Here is a 14,167-nt window from a genome sequence, read left to right as displayed (position 1 = left end):
CATCATCATTCAAACCAAAATATAGAACATGTCCTTCACCCCAGTCAATACCCATCCTTACCTTGGGGCAGCCTGTGTTCTGCAACCTGTCACTAAAGAGTGTTTTTGACTTCCCTAGAATTTCACACGAACAGAGTCACACACTCCATTAGTTATCTATTGCTATATTACTTTTTATCAGTTGGACATCACTTTTGCATTACTCCAAAATTTAGTGGCTTAAAAGAAGGACTTCTTATCTCACAGTTCCTGTGGAATCCAAGCAGGGCTTAGCTAACTATCTTCACCTCGAAGGCTCTCCTAAAGGCTGAAATTGAGATGTTTAGCTGGCGCTGCAATCAACTGTAGGCTGAACTGGGCAACGATCTGTTTAAGCTCACTCTTGTGGCATTTGGCAGGCCTCTGGTCTTTGATGACTGTCGACCAGCGATATCAGCAGTTTTTGGTCACATGGGCCTCCCTAGGGCAACAGGCAATGTGGATGCCTGGCTTTCTTCAGAACAAACAAGAAGGATAGGGTTCCCAAGATGGAAGCCACTGTCTTTTTGTAACTCGATATCAGAAGTGACACCCTGTCACCTCTGCTAAATGCTATTGGCTAGAAGTAATTCACTAGGAGCTGTCTGCAGTCCAGGAAAGGGCATTACACAGGGTGTGAATACTGGGAGGCAGAGATCATTGGACATCATCTTAGAGGCTACCTGCCACACGGTATGGACATTTTTGTGCCTGATTTTCTTCATTCAACATGTTTTCGATTCGTTCAAGATGGTTGAATGTATCAGTAGCTCGTCCCTTTTATTGTTGAGTAGTATTGCATTGTACGCATTTACTAAAAAACTGCCAGGCTTATTCCTCACCAACAATATATGTGAGTTATACTTGTTCTATATCTTTGCTAACTCATTTTGTTGGTCTTATAGTTTTAGCCTTTGTGGGTATCTCACTGTGGTTTAAATTTCCATCACCCTAGTGTCGTCATTATTTCATTGTGTTTTGAATTTGCTTTTCCCTGATGACTATTGATGTTGAGCAATTTCTGGTATGTTTACTTGCCATTTGTAAGTACAGTTGAGTTGTTTGTCTTTTTATTGTAACAATAACATTTATTAACTTTAATAAATATTTAATCTAATATTTAATTTATTAATATTTATAAATTTTTCAGATCTCTATTAAAAGAAACTCAAATATTGTACACTTTGAATGGAATTATCTTTTATTTTTTAAAGCATAATTCAGGACCCTCTTTTTCCTCCTCCTTTTTGTAGGAGCCGTTGAAGTCCTTGTTTCACAGGTTGAATTTACAGGTAGAAAGAGAGAGGCAACAGTATCTTCTCTAGTGAATTATTATCTAAATTTTTGAACCAAAGGATGCTTTAAAATTTTGTTTTGGATGCTAATATGAAATTTATTGTCATGGAAGAGAAAGGCCCAGGTTGGCAAATGCCTGTAAGGTGTGGGAAGTTTCAGCTGCAACTGGGCCAGAACTGACTAAGGTTTGTTACCTCCACAAGTGAAGCCACAAATTTAGGAGTATTATCACCAAGAAGAGTAGTTTTTAACTCAGGCTGCATGTTGGTGTCTCCTGGGGAGCTTTTAATACACACGAACACCCAGGGCCACCTCAGACCAATTACATCAGAATCTTCGGGGAGAGGGGCTTTATTTTTGTATGTTTTGTATTATTTAAAAGCTTCCTGGGTACTCTAACGTGTAGATCAGGGGTGATTCTTGCTCTGGATAAGTGGTTCTCAAAATGTGGTGGCTTGTGTACCACTAGGAACTTGAAGGTTCTTTACCCTGAAATACTCTGATGACAGGGACACAACACCCATGAAATGATGAGGACCAATTCTGGAAGAATTCGGGCCTCTGAGTTTTGGTAAGAAGTAGGTTCCTAAGTAACCCTTTTTTAAAACTAGTTTTATTTTGATTTAGAAGTAACATCTGCATTCCTCATTTCTTCGCCCTTTTTGCAGCACTTATATAAACTGTCTAATCTGTATTTTAATAAGAAAAGCTTAGGTCTACTTTTGCATGTTTCATCAGGTCCTTTCATGGCGGGCATGACAAAATACATTGTAGCTTCTGCCCCTGCTATTGCCTGGATGGTTGTTATCTATACTCCATTACTCTTACTTTCAAAGTCTCTCTCTTGATTTAAGTAAATTCCAGTAGAAACCTACATCAAGGAAGTACTTCTCCCACATACTCAATCAAGTCCAGATGTTTCCTACTCTTGGTGAAGTATTTGTCACTGGAAAGACTTCAGTGGTTCCACTTTCCCATGCCAATCGAAAGTATTTATTCTAAGTCTTGGGGCTTGATATTTTACATGATTTCCAGATAAATTGTATATGCTACTAAGATTTTCTTCTGCTTGCAATAGACACAATTCTTACAGTTGACTTTGATATCCACAGCCATTGGCACGAAAAAAAATAATACTCATATTATTTTGGTATTCTTTTCCTACTTGGATAACCAAACCAACCCAACTGCCCTAGCCCTACCCTCTACGTACACCCCCACACATTTGAAATACAATATCTTTGACTTGGAGAAAGTTTGGAAATTAGCATCTTACTAATATTAATACTTAACTACCATATCACTTGTATTTAATTAACATGGATATGAAAAATTGGGTGGATATGTATATAGTCTACTCTAACTCCTTATTTTATTGAAGAAATATATACTCAAAGAAGGGATTTATGTGATTTACCTTAAGATTCAGAGAAGAGTGATTAGAAGGCTGACATAAAACCCAGAATAAGACACGTATTCCTTTCATTTAAAGAAAATTTTTAGAGACACATTAATCTTTTAATTAAAACCAAAATAGTTGAAACTGAGAGTGGTCTTTTTTTTTTCCTGCTTAAACTCAAAATATATTGGCAGGGTTTAAAGTATTAATGCTATTCTTGGAAGAAATAGTATACCTAATTATAATCGGAGAAAATGTAGTTGTATCTGCAAGTTAAATCCTGTTTTGGTCTCTAGGAAACCATCCAAATTCTTACATTGTCCTAGAACTTATTGTTTGAGGACTTGTCAGCAATCAGTGAACCATATAAAGAATTTTATAAATATTTTTATTATATAGAAGTGTTTGATAAAAAAATTATTCTCATAAGAATTCTATATGTGTTATGCAATAAAGCGGAATTTAAATTACTGATTATATAAAAACTTTTTGTGAGATAAGAGTTGCATTAACATTATTAAATATAACTGGTATTTTCTTTTTCCTTCCTTCCTTCCTTTCTTTTTCTCTCTTTCTTTCTTTCTTTCTTTTCTTTCTTTTCTCTCTCTCCAAACTTCAATAAGTCTGGTACTCATCAAAATAATTTTCTGTGGACATAAAGAAATGGAGGGTGTGTTTCACATTTGGGGTGATACAGCACAGGATAGGGTAAGCACTCTAGGAACATGTAATATGGATGAAATTGAGCTAATAAAGGGGAAGACAGAGATCAGAGCTAGGGGTTACTCAAAAAACACAATAAACTTTCTAGAATACCTAGACAGTTTGGAAGTACTTCAGTCTCCCTTGACACAGGGAATGGGACTCAGCCCATTTCATTTGAGTCAGAGTAATAGTAGGATTAACACAGTGAAAACCTGGGAGAGGAAGCTCTGGGCATTCTTCTGTGGTCACTAATAATCATCTTTATCACACTAGTAATACTGGAGCATATGAAGTTAACATGTTTAAGATAACTGCATAGTTTTCCTCACTATATCTCTCTTTTTCTATATAAAGGTCTGATTATGAGAGTTGATTCAGGCTTAGTAGAGCTCAAAGGCTGACTTATTCCAGTTTGAGGGTCAGTCTTGATTTGGTGTGATTTCTAAGAGAAACTCAAATGTTTTAAAAGCATAATGCAATTACTAGATTTCTTCTTGAGCAGGAAAACATAAAGCATAGCAAAGCTTCTGAAAGTCTCTGCATTTCAGCCACAGAAAGCAAACATGGCTATTTGGGGGGGGGAGGGGGTGGAGAATGCATTGGGGGGAATATCTGAGTCACCTGTTCCACCCAGTATTGACCTTTCTAGTCTTATCTGTCTCTGGAGATTTGACATCTTGATTTCTTTTTAATATATGCTACATAATTTGCATGCATCTTATTTGCTGCCAAATAAGATGTGGAAAAATGTTAATTTTTAGTGAATGTTTACCATGTGGCTTGGTCCTGTATGTATTCCCACCTTAAAACTATGCCTCCAGTTCACATCCAAGTGGTGAGTAGGAACATGGAGAACAATGTATATTCTTAAATACATGCTCAATTTACAAAAATCGTGAAATTTTACTAATCAATGTATTTCAACTCCGGTACATTTCTAGCATTTTGCTTAACATATCTTATATGAAAAAGCAAACTTAAAGTACTCAAGTTTAATAAACCCCCAATAATCACATAAACCCAGTTACTAAACCCCTATCAATGGTTGTCAACCTTTAGAGTATGTAAAAGTAATCTAGGAAACGTATTAAAAAGTGAAGTTTTTTACTTTTTAATAAGCTCCCCCCCTCACTACCACCACCATTAGCCTATCATTCCCGTGGCTCTGATTCAATAGGGGATCTTTATTTTAACAAACACCAAGGTGGTTCTGATGCAGATGGTCTGTGAACCACACACTAAAAAAATATACAAGCAAATATTTCAGCAAGTTCACCCTAACATTTGTTAACTGAAAAGAAATCAACATCCTGCTCCTTCCTTTCTCCTGAATCCTAACAAAATAACTAAAAGAAAAAGAAAAGAGGCAACTAGCAAAAACACAACTCTAGCCTCTTAACTATGCCCAGATTTTCTGTAGAGACATGAAAGTACAGTCACCAAGAGAACAGAGAATGGCACAAAACAGCCCTTGACATTTCCCATGCGCCAACTATCACTCCATACAGAGGGACTCCATGAGAACCTCTTTTTCAGTCTCTCACACATACCTAGAATTTAGGACATACCAAATGGCTTTAAAAGTAAAGAATATACCCAAAAGCCACAACACAGTAAAATTCCCCTAAAACAAGATTGGAGATTGTTTTAAAATAAAATGAGATCAAATTGTTCTGTTTATCCAAACTAACTAGTAATAACAAAGCACTAGCTTTCTTTTTATTTCCTGCTTTTTAGCACCATGTTGTTTTGTTTTACCTTAAGGCTCTACATTGCATCTCTAAAATTTAAGATGTCTTAAGTTTAAAATGCAGCTGCTTGATGCATTTATTTGCTTAATTAAAAAAAATTAAGCAAAAGTGATATAAGTTGTTCCTTAGCTATTCTTGGAGTAAAGGACAGAGGGACAGGGGGAGAGAAAAGATCTTTTTGGAAGGAAGATCAGATCCAACTTTTTAGGATTTCAGTCTTCAGACTTAGAAACCAAGGATTTATGGAGAGAAAATAATAAAGAAAGCAAACAAATGATCCTCTCCCCACAAAAAGCAAAACACAAAAAAACCAGCCACATAGCTGTCTTGCTATTTACTAAGCCTGGCCACTATTAGCTCCACTCTCTTACATGGTGGTCAGAGAACAGCAGGGCCAGGCTCCACCTTTTCCGTGCTACCTTCCAAGAGACCTTATCAGCTCAGGGTACACTACAGTCATTGCCTCTGAGACTCACTGCTACACATTTCTTTTCCTTTCCTCTGGTCTTTGTCTGAAGATTTTCTTCTCTTCCAGTGCACATATGAGTACTGTGGTGTCCCATCACGGAATGTTGTCCCAGTCTAACTTGGAGGAAGCTCTTAGATCTGTGCTATCTTTCCTGCCTTCTGGTTTCTCAAGATACTCCCTGAGTTGAGGGCTGACTTAACAACAGTTTGTAAATAGTTAACGGGGCTTTGGCAAACTCCTAAGAATCAGTTTCTGAATTCCTAAAACAAGCTCTTAGTTGCTTTTCCTCTGAGGGTTAGAAAGTGGCTCTTCAGTTAAAAAAAGAAGTTTCACTACGGTGTTGGAACACGATGACCATGAGTTGACAGTTACAAACACAACTTTCACATTGGCCAGTAAGTTTCACACTGAGAAAAAAAATGATTCTTTAGACAATGCTGCTGTCTAGTCCTGGTCAGGTACCCAATACGTATACAAATTCATCCATTCATTCATCCATCCATCCATACATACAACAAACATATGCAGTGTCTACTGCTCTATATGCTGGGTCCATGGTGGTGAAGAAGACAGACAAGAATCTTTGCTCTGTGGTGTAATTATTGGTGGTCACAAGCAAGTGTGTGCAGTAACTGCTAGTAGGAGGAGTTGAGCTGACCTGAACCACAATACTCACAGTACACCTGTTGTCTACCACTGGTACTACCCCAGGAGAGAAGCAGAAGGAAGGGATTCCAAAACTTAGGTACTTCACCTTCTTCTACTAAGTGTGAATGCAAATGTTTAATGTTCTATTCATTCAATGTCTCTATATTGAAAAAAGAATCCCGTGCAGAATCTAATATATAGCATGTCTATAATGGGAAATTTATGCCAAGAGAAAATAATGTAGTATGCTAGGAATCAAGAAACCTAATCTGTAGTCTTCCCTTTTTTTTTCTTTATGACCTGGGCAATACAATTTGATTCATCAAAATGTATTAATGGCCAGAATTTTATGGGCATGTAATTGTGAACGCCCTTCTTTGTCCTCAGTGAGCTTCCCGCAGGAGAGAAAACACGCACACAGACAAACACACACATATGCATACATACAAGCCTCTAAGTGAAAATTTTACAGCAATGTGCTCTAGACACACAAATGTCTAGGAGATAGTATTTGACCTAGATCTTCAAAGAAGTAATATTTTTTACAAAGGAAGAAATAGATAATAAATGAGCAAAGGCATTGCAAAAAGGGGACCCATCATGGGCAAGGAACACACAGAGTATGTGTGTGGGATACAGATCAGTACAGAAGCTCCCTGACTCAGGATGGTTTATTTATCATTTTTTGACTTTATGATGATCCCAAAGCGATATGCAGCCAGTATGCTCCTCCACTTAAGATGGGGCTCGTCCTGATAAACCCATCATAGGTTGAAAATATTGTAAGTGGAAAATGCTCTTTCTACTTAACAATATTTTCAATTTATGATGGGTTTATCGGGACGTAACCCTGTCATATGTCAAGGAGCATCTGTATTTGATTGTGATTTTGTGTTTAGAATTTATCTTCTAAAACCATAGAAAACACTTAGGCAGGAAAATGCTAACATCCTATTTGTTCTTTGAAAGCAGTTGAAAGGAGGGAAGAGGGAAGAAATTGGAGGCCCAAACACCACTGGGGTTGAGTGATGAGAGGGTTTGATCTGGGTATTGGTGGGGAGAACTGAGAGAGGGTGAAACTGATCTGGTACTGGCTGGGTGAAAAGAGAAGGAGTGGGGGACAGCAGAGGTGGGTTACACCTTGTCTTCCTAAACATTTGGTTTGGGAGTAGAGGAAGCACATTCCAGGCACTAGAGTTCTACAGCTTTTTTTTTTTACATCATCTGGAACTTCTTTTACATGTATTAAGCACTTACTATGTGCCTGGCAATGTGTGACGTGTTTTACAGGCGTTAGCTCACTCCTTACTCACATCCACCATGACTTGTCCTGCATTGCAGTATGTGGGAGAGGAGAGTGGCTGACTCACTGTGTACTTTCTCATAGGAGCAGAGTCTTTACAGCCTGTAATAAGAAGGCCATACATGATTGCACTGGGAAGGCATTAAGTGACTATGGTACAAATAAGTTATTTAACGAGTGAAATTGTGTTTAAAATTCTCAAAAGGTTTGGCAGTTTTTGGCAGCAAATAGGGTTGCTTGCAAAGAAAAGAGAGGAATCAAGTATTCTCTTGTTTCAAGCAGAAGCAATTAGGAGGAGGACACCACATAGGTAATTCAGGAAGGCCTGATTTGACGTGGTAGTATATGTTTGTTCTTTTTGCATAATGAGTTTAAAGTGGGAAGGTTAACAGGGGTCCCACAGAAAAGCTGAATTAAGAACTGTAGGTCTACCTAGTTACCATGTAACCTCTTAGGGCTTTGTGTATTTAAGGAGGTTGAAAATAGGATGATTCCAGGCATATAAAAGGAAAGCATTCTATTCTCAGGATGGCACTATAGGGGTTGACCAGAGCAAAGTCAAGTGTCAATACTGCAATCTAAAGCCCAGGTAAAGGGATGGAAACAGAAACTAAAGGGGCAGCCTGTAGTCAAAGTCAGATTTTGCACAACAGAATTGGGATCCAAGATCAAAACCAGTCTTAAGATGGGAATCGAGAAAAAAAAAAGCAGAAAACAATTACAGGGAGCCCTCAAATGCAAACTGCGCTGACCTAATAGCAGATCTCTGCTGCCTTCCTCCCGCTAAAGAGGCACCATCCGTTTCTTAGGGGAAAATCCTTAAGATTTTGCTTCCTTGAGGCAAAATATGGCTGATTAAGAATTTTACCTGACTTTTCAATTAAGTCTGAAAGTATTTATCGCACTGATTCCTAGACTATGGATGAGTAAGATGTAACTTTCTGAATACCAAGAATGAGAGACCTGGAATCTATTATGAGCCATGAAGTTCCCCAAAGGCCATCACAGGTGAAATACCAGTTAGGCTTCCGGGAAAGATGAACAGGAGCATCACGGGAAGATGTCAGCTGTAAAGCAGAGTGAAGATTGAAGCTACAATTATTCCCAACTCAGGCATTCTCTTCTCATGTAACAATAGCACTGAGTGCTAACTCCGTGCCATCTCTTTCCAGTAACTCTTTTGATTCTAACAACAGTCCTATCAAGTAGACTCCTTCACCCTCCTCAGTACAGGTCCTACAAGTGAGAAAACTAGTGACTTCTCAAATCCCACAGTTTATATAGGTAGAGCTGGGATTTACATCAAGGCACTCTTACTCTGGAGTCTTTTCAGGTAGGGTTACTATGGCAACTACCAATGAGTCTGCTAGGCAAGGACTGCTACTGCCTAGCAGAACAGCGAGGAAGACAGCTAAGGAAGGGGCCTGACGGAAGAAATCGGAAACATACATAATTTTTACAGGGCTTTAGAATTAGTGCCCATTATAAAAAGTGCATGTTCTGCTTCTTATCCAATTTGAACCTAGTAGTTTCATAGTATTTCAAACTAGGCAATCCTGTGTGGATGCTTTAGCGATCTGCACTAACACGTTGTGAACAACTGCATATATAAGTCATCAGGTGATACTACGAAGAGACATATTCTAAAGTGAAAAAACAAATCTTTCTATTATCCTGTTTTCTTAGTTGATTTTTTTGTTAACATGAAATGGGTTGCACATGTGATTTATTTAAAATCCTTTATTATTATTAGGGCTGTCTTTAGGTGGACCACTCTGGATGCCTTTCATGCTTCAAAACCATTTTTTATTCAAGCATCTTACAACCACCCTAGGAAAGGAGTTCTGTTATTATTCCCCATTTGAAGATGACAAAAACAGACAGAAAGTATGCAACTTAACGAATACCCCCTAGCATCACAGTCTTTAGAACAGTAATATTATATAAATGTGGTGGTAACAATGCACCAAACATCTCTCCAAACTAAATTTTAAATTCTAAAACATGTACAACAGGGTTCTAATGAAGGGACTCACTTCTCTAAGTCAGAAAAGTATAAGCCCTTAAACTCATATTAGACCCATGATTAACAAACTGATACTAATTTTTAAAAACTGCTTAATTTACTTAATTATAACTAGTAATACACAAAAATTTTGTACATAATTTATTAAAAAAAACTTTGGGAAACTATATTTTTGACTAAGCAGTTAATGGGACTATTGAAAAGATAAGTTGGTTATCAAATAATTACCCAATGTTAATCCTGAAAAATAATTTTTATAAGCCAAGATTGTACATTCAAGACAGGCAAATTATTAACAATCACAAATATTAGAAACATACTTAAAATGTCCATATGTTTAGTACACATGAGAAGTCATTGATTGAAATACACCATGAAACCTGGCCTGGAATTTGGTAGGCTACTAAGTTTAATTTGTCTTACTGTTTTAAAATTTAAATAGTTTGGCTCATTTCTACATTTGTTAAAAACTGTAATCTTAAAATATTAAGAAATAACTTTACAAACACATAGAGATAGCTAACCATCTCATCTAAAAAGTTATAAAATAGTTGTCCCAGAGAGCTTTCAAGATCCCTGTATTTCAAAGCTTATTTCAAAACCATTGCTATTTTGCAATTACAAACTGTATTCTTACATTAAAGATATGAACTGTAAATGTGCTATCATATATTAAGCATCCACATCCCGATTCTAATGGCACCAGTCCTTTTGTTAACATAGAATGATGTTGCTTCTAATAAAAGCATGACATAGTTCTACAGTTTCAATGGCAAAATTAAAGGTTCTTTGTTGAGATACTGCAGCAATCACCAAGATATTTGAAACAACAAAGTTAACATTACATTGATTTTAAGAAAAACCAAGATTGCATATATTTACATAAAACAAGTAATAATTCACTTTATGAGAGAAGAAAAGAGCAACAGTTCTTAAAAATATATGGATTCTCCAACCCAAGTAGAAATTTTAAAGACAGAGAGGGAAAAAAGAGAGAGAGAGAGAGAGACTATCTGGCATTTCAAGGAAAAACTTGCAAGAGTAAGACTACATTCTGAAAGCATTTTTAAAATTAAATTTTGCCAACAAAGTAGGTAACAGAGGAAACGTAGATTCAATGCAGTATTTGATATAGAATAAAACCTAAAACTGCTTACTTTTTTTTTACAACTTCATCAAAATGGAATTGTAATAACAGTCAATGCCTGGCTAGAAATTTCCCATTGCATTATGAAGGTAGTGTTATAAGAATAAAACAATAGCAAGAATGCAATATATACACTTCAGACTATCAAGGAAAACAAAAGTTTTCAAGCACCACGCAAATGATTAATTAATTCTAATTGTTAACTGGAGATAATGCTAAAGCTAGGTCTCTACGATTTTCTATCAGCTTGTACTTCAAGTAGTCTATAATATAGACTTGAATTAATTACATTTTATTGCACTATAAATTGGCTATTGTTATTATACCCAAATGTAACCAACAATGCAGACTTTCTTAAATTTTCTATTTATAGATCTCCTTGGGTGGAAGACAAGTAATTAAAAACTACGTAAAAATCGAAAATTTGTGTGCTTATTTACAGTGTCTCTCTGTAAATGTACATTTGGCCAAAGAGATTCCACCAAAATAAATGGAGAAAAGCCCCAAACATAGCATCTTCTGTTTTTAAAAAAATCCTGCTTTGCAATTACAAAAAAAAAAAAAAATGATAAAGCTACTGGCTTTGCAGACTTATGAGAACACACTCATCTCTTCATGCATGCTTCTGCTAGTGTCCTAAATTTGGGTTCCAAATTATCCAAAAATTCAAGTCCATCTTCTTCTTGTCGTTCACTGCAACAACCTACAGACCCAGCCGCCGACCCTCTTCCTTCATAGTTATACGTCAGGACGTAGTCTTGCGCATGCTTGTGATTGTCATCCTGGTTACACAGATGCACCCTCTGCCAAGGGGAAAAACACAACATTTTTTATTATTATTATTTTAAACACCAAAACTTACTAACATAAAAATGATTGCTTGGATTTACCTTTCATTGTTTAATTTTTAATCAGAGTGTGTCCTCTAATGGATTCCTACACATAAAAAATGCACATGATTGGTCTATATCATAAATCACACTATAAATTCAGTATATAGCATGTCTCTAAATGTCACACAGGTGGCAGCAAGTATACAAGTGTTCATTTTATGTCATCATTACTTTCCCTTTCGAAATTAAAGCTAAAAGTGAAATGCATCCATTAAACTGCACCCAAATTGATGTGGGCTCAGATCTTCCCAGGTGGGCACAGCGACGGTGGTACACGCTGGTATGGCTTGTACCGCACTGTTGGTTTCTAAGACAGTGGTTGCCAGATGGGAAATATTAGCACAAAGTCGTGAGAGAATAAGTTAATTATCGTCCCACATTATTTCAGTAAGAACATTAAAAGCCAAACCAAATACGAGAAAAAGTAAATAACTGCTTAAATCCGAACATAACTCAATCGGAATTAAGGAAAAATAATTTTCTAATTAGCAGATCCATAATTAATTGAAAATAGAGATCAAAATAAACACTACATTGAGATCATTTCTAAGGTTCAAAGGAAATCAAAATAGCTCTGTAGGATACTTAGGGAAAACTCACCTCACCGAGACGGGGCTGAGTGAAACTGTGCCACTCTGAGTAATTGTATCTGCAGCTGTCCACCTCCACGTGTCCTCCCCTGCAGGGATCCAGGGTGCGATGGTGCCCAGCTCCCTGGCAGGATTCCAGGGTCTGCTGCCCTCCTTTCACCATCTCAATGGTCTCCTGCCCTCCATGTCTGACTCCCGATCCTGTGGTGCCACAAATTCCCTGAGCAGAAGTGCCCACAGTATGGGTTGTGAAGGCATTCGTGGAACACTGGAATGAAAACAGTTTGCATTTGGCAAATACAGAAAGGAACAACGAAAAAGAACACCATCACACAGATAACACCACGGTTTTTTTTTGTGTGCTAGAAGGTAAGATCTCTGAGGGCAGGAACTGAATCTGTCATATTAATCATGAGCACCTAACGATTACAACCCCAGAATTTAATGTAGCATCTAACATAAGAAGCAAATCACAGACGTCAAGTGGTTAATATTTGGAGGTAAATCAGAAAGCCTGATGTGTATTCCTTCTTTAAAATCTTCTTAGAGTAGAGTACAACTTCAGTTGTTAAGTCCTTCCAGCACTGCATACCTCAAAATCAGCACTATTGTCTCACATATATTTACCCTGCTTAGTTTAAACTCATTCCCTTTTACCTAACTTGAGCAGAAACAGAAATAATAATCAGTATTTCTATTTAGCATCTAATTCAGTTGGCCTTCAACTAAAAAAAAAAAAAGAATAAAAATAAAGTTGCCATAAAAATCCCTAACTGCAATAATAAATCCTTGCAGTCTAAATAAATACAAATAAATCAGGCAGGGAAAATAACAACACTAAAGCTTTGGCCACTAATTTTCTGTGCTGTATTTTTGGAAACTCTAATATTATGTTTTATTTTTTTCAATCCCTTCCTAGATGCCATCATGCTTTTGTTTTAGAAACCTTTCCTGCCCTCGTCATCAATTACACTTTTTATAAGGAATTTACGTGTTCCTCTTCCAAACATTGGGCTAGTAAACAAAGTTGGAGCCATGTGGCCACTTGCTAGCACTGCTACGTCATGTGTCTGGCCTCAAGCTCTTTCCTAACCCCCATATTAGAGACAAAAAGAATCCATTAAAGTTCTTCCCACGATGATCAAAGCTTGTACTGATTTTATTGCTGTTGCCAGAAAAAAATTTAAAACAATTATGCTGGAGACCTGTGAATAATTAAATGAAGCATTTTTCCAGTACAAACAGCAATTTAAATATGTAAGAAAGACCATGCCTAACATTGAAACCATGGAACATCTGAAATAGAAAATAATAATGACACGCTAAAGGATTTTCACTATTAAGTAACACTATCTGGCCAAATTGAAATAGCATATATCACATGTAAATCAAAGTCATTTTATCTGTTCCATGGTACAGATGAAATTTTATGGTAAAATTACCTGGTATCAAAAGAACTTTTCTCAGAAAAGATAATTTTAGAAGAAACATACATTATAGACTAATTCATCCTTTATATTCATTTTAAAAAGAGACTTCTTACCACTTTGTCATCTCCAGGTGCTTCCGTGTTTGATACAATTAGGTTCTGCTGGGCTAAGTCATCAGGAAATACTTTTGGTTGTGTGGCCGTCCTAGAAGCCCCACAGATTAACGTAAACAGGATACCTGGAGGAAGGAAGAAATTACTTGAGTTTATCATAAAATAATGTGAAGTTATGAATTTACAATGATTAATACACAGATAAATCATAAATTAAAAAGTGTGTATTAAAAGACAGTCTTCTAGAGCACATAAATATAACTGCTTATGTCAAAGCAGTATACTATAGCAACGTCTGCCCTACACAGATACATACATACATACAATACATGTCACGTGCTGTATTTCCACACTGAGTTTCATGTCCATGCTAACTGAG

General features: G+C 36.7%; 1 protein-coding gene across 5 annotated transcripts in view; it reads right to left on the bottom strand.

Moving 5' to 3' along the window:
- Positions 1-10,576: 10,576 nt before the first annotated feature.
- The window catches only part of DSC2 (desmocollin 2), a 32,436-nt gene continuing 28,845 nt past the window's right edge, over positions 10,577-14,167 (bottom strand). For 3 of the 5 annotated variants that reach the window (XM_069468150.1, XM_069468149.1, XM_069468151.1), the window contains 3 exons: positions 13,789-13,913; positions 12,256-12,513; positions 10,577-11,565 (listed from right to left, as the gene is read on the bottom strand). In XM_069468150.1, coding sequence (XP_069324251.1) covers positions 11,368-11,565; positions 12,256-12,513; positions 13,789-13,913 — 581 coding nt within the window. In that variant the 3' untranslated portion in view covers positions 10,577-11,367. Of the gene's footprint in view, positions 11,566-11,652; positions 11,699-12,255; positions 12,514-13,788; positions 13,914-14,167 lie in introns of all 5 variants that reach the window. The other 2 variants (XM_069468152.1, XM_069468153.1) reach the window with 1 other exon arrangement.

This window comes from Eulemur rufifrons, chromosome 5 (assembly GCF_041146395.1).
Source record: "Eulemur rufifrons isolate Redbay chromosome 5, OSU_ERuf_1, whole genome shotgun sequence".
Lineage (NCBI taxonomy): Eukaryota > Metazoa > Chordata > Mammalia > Primates > Lemuridae > Eulemur > Eulemur rufifrons.
Note: the sequence above shows the minus strand (reverse complement) of the source record. Positions and strands in the feature narration are given on the sequence as shown.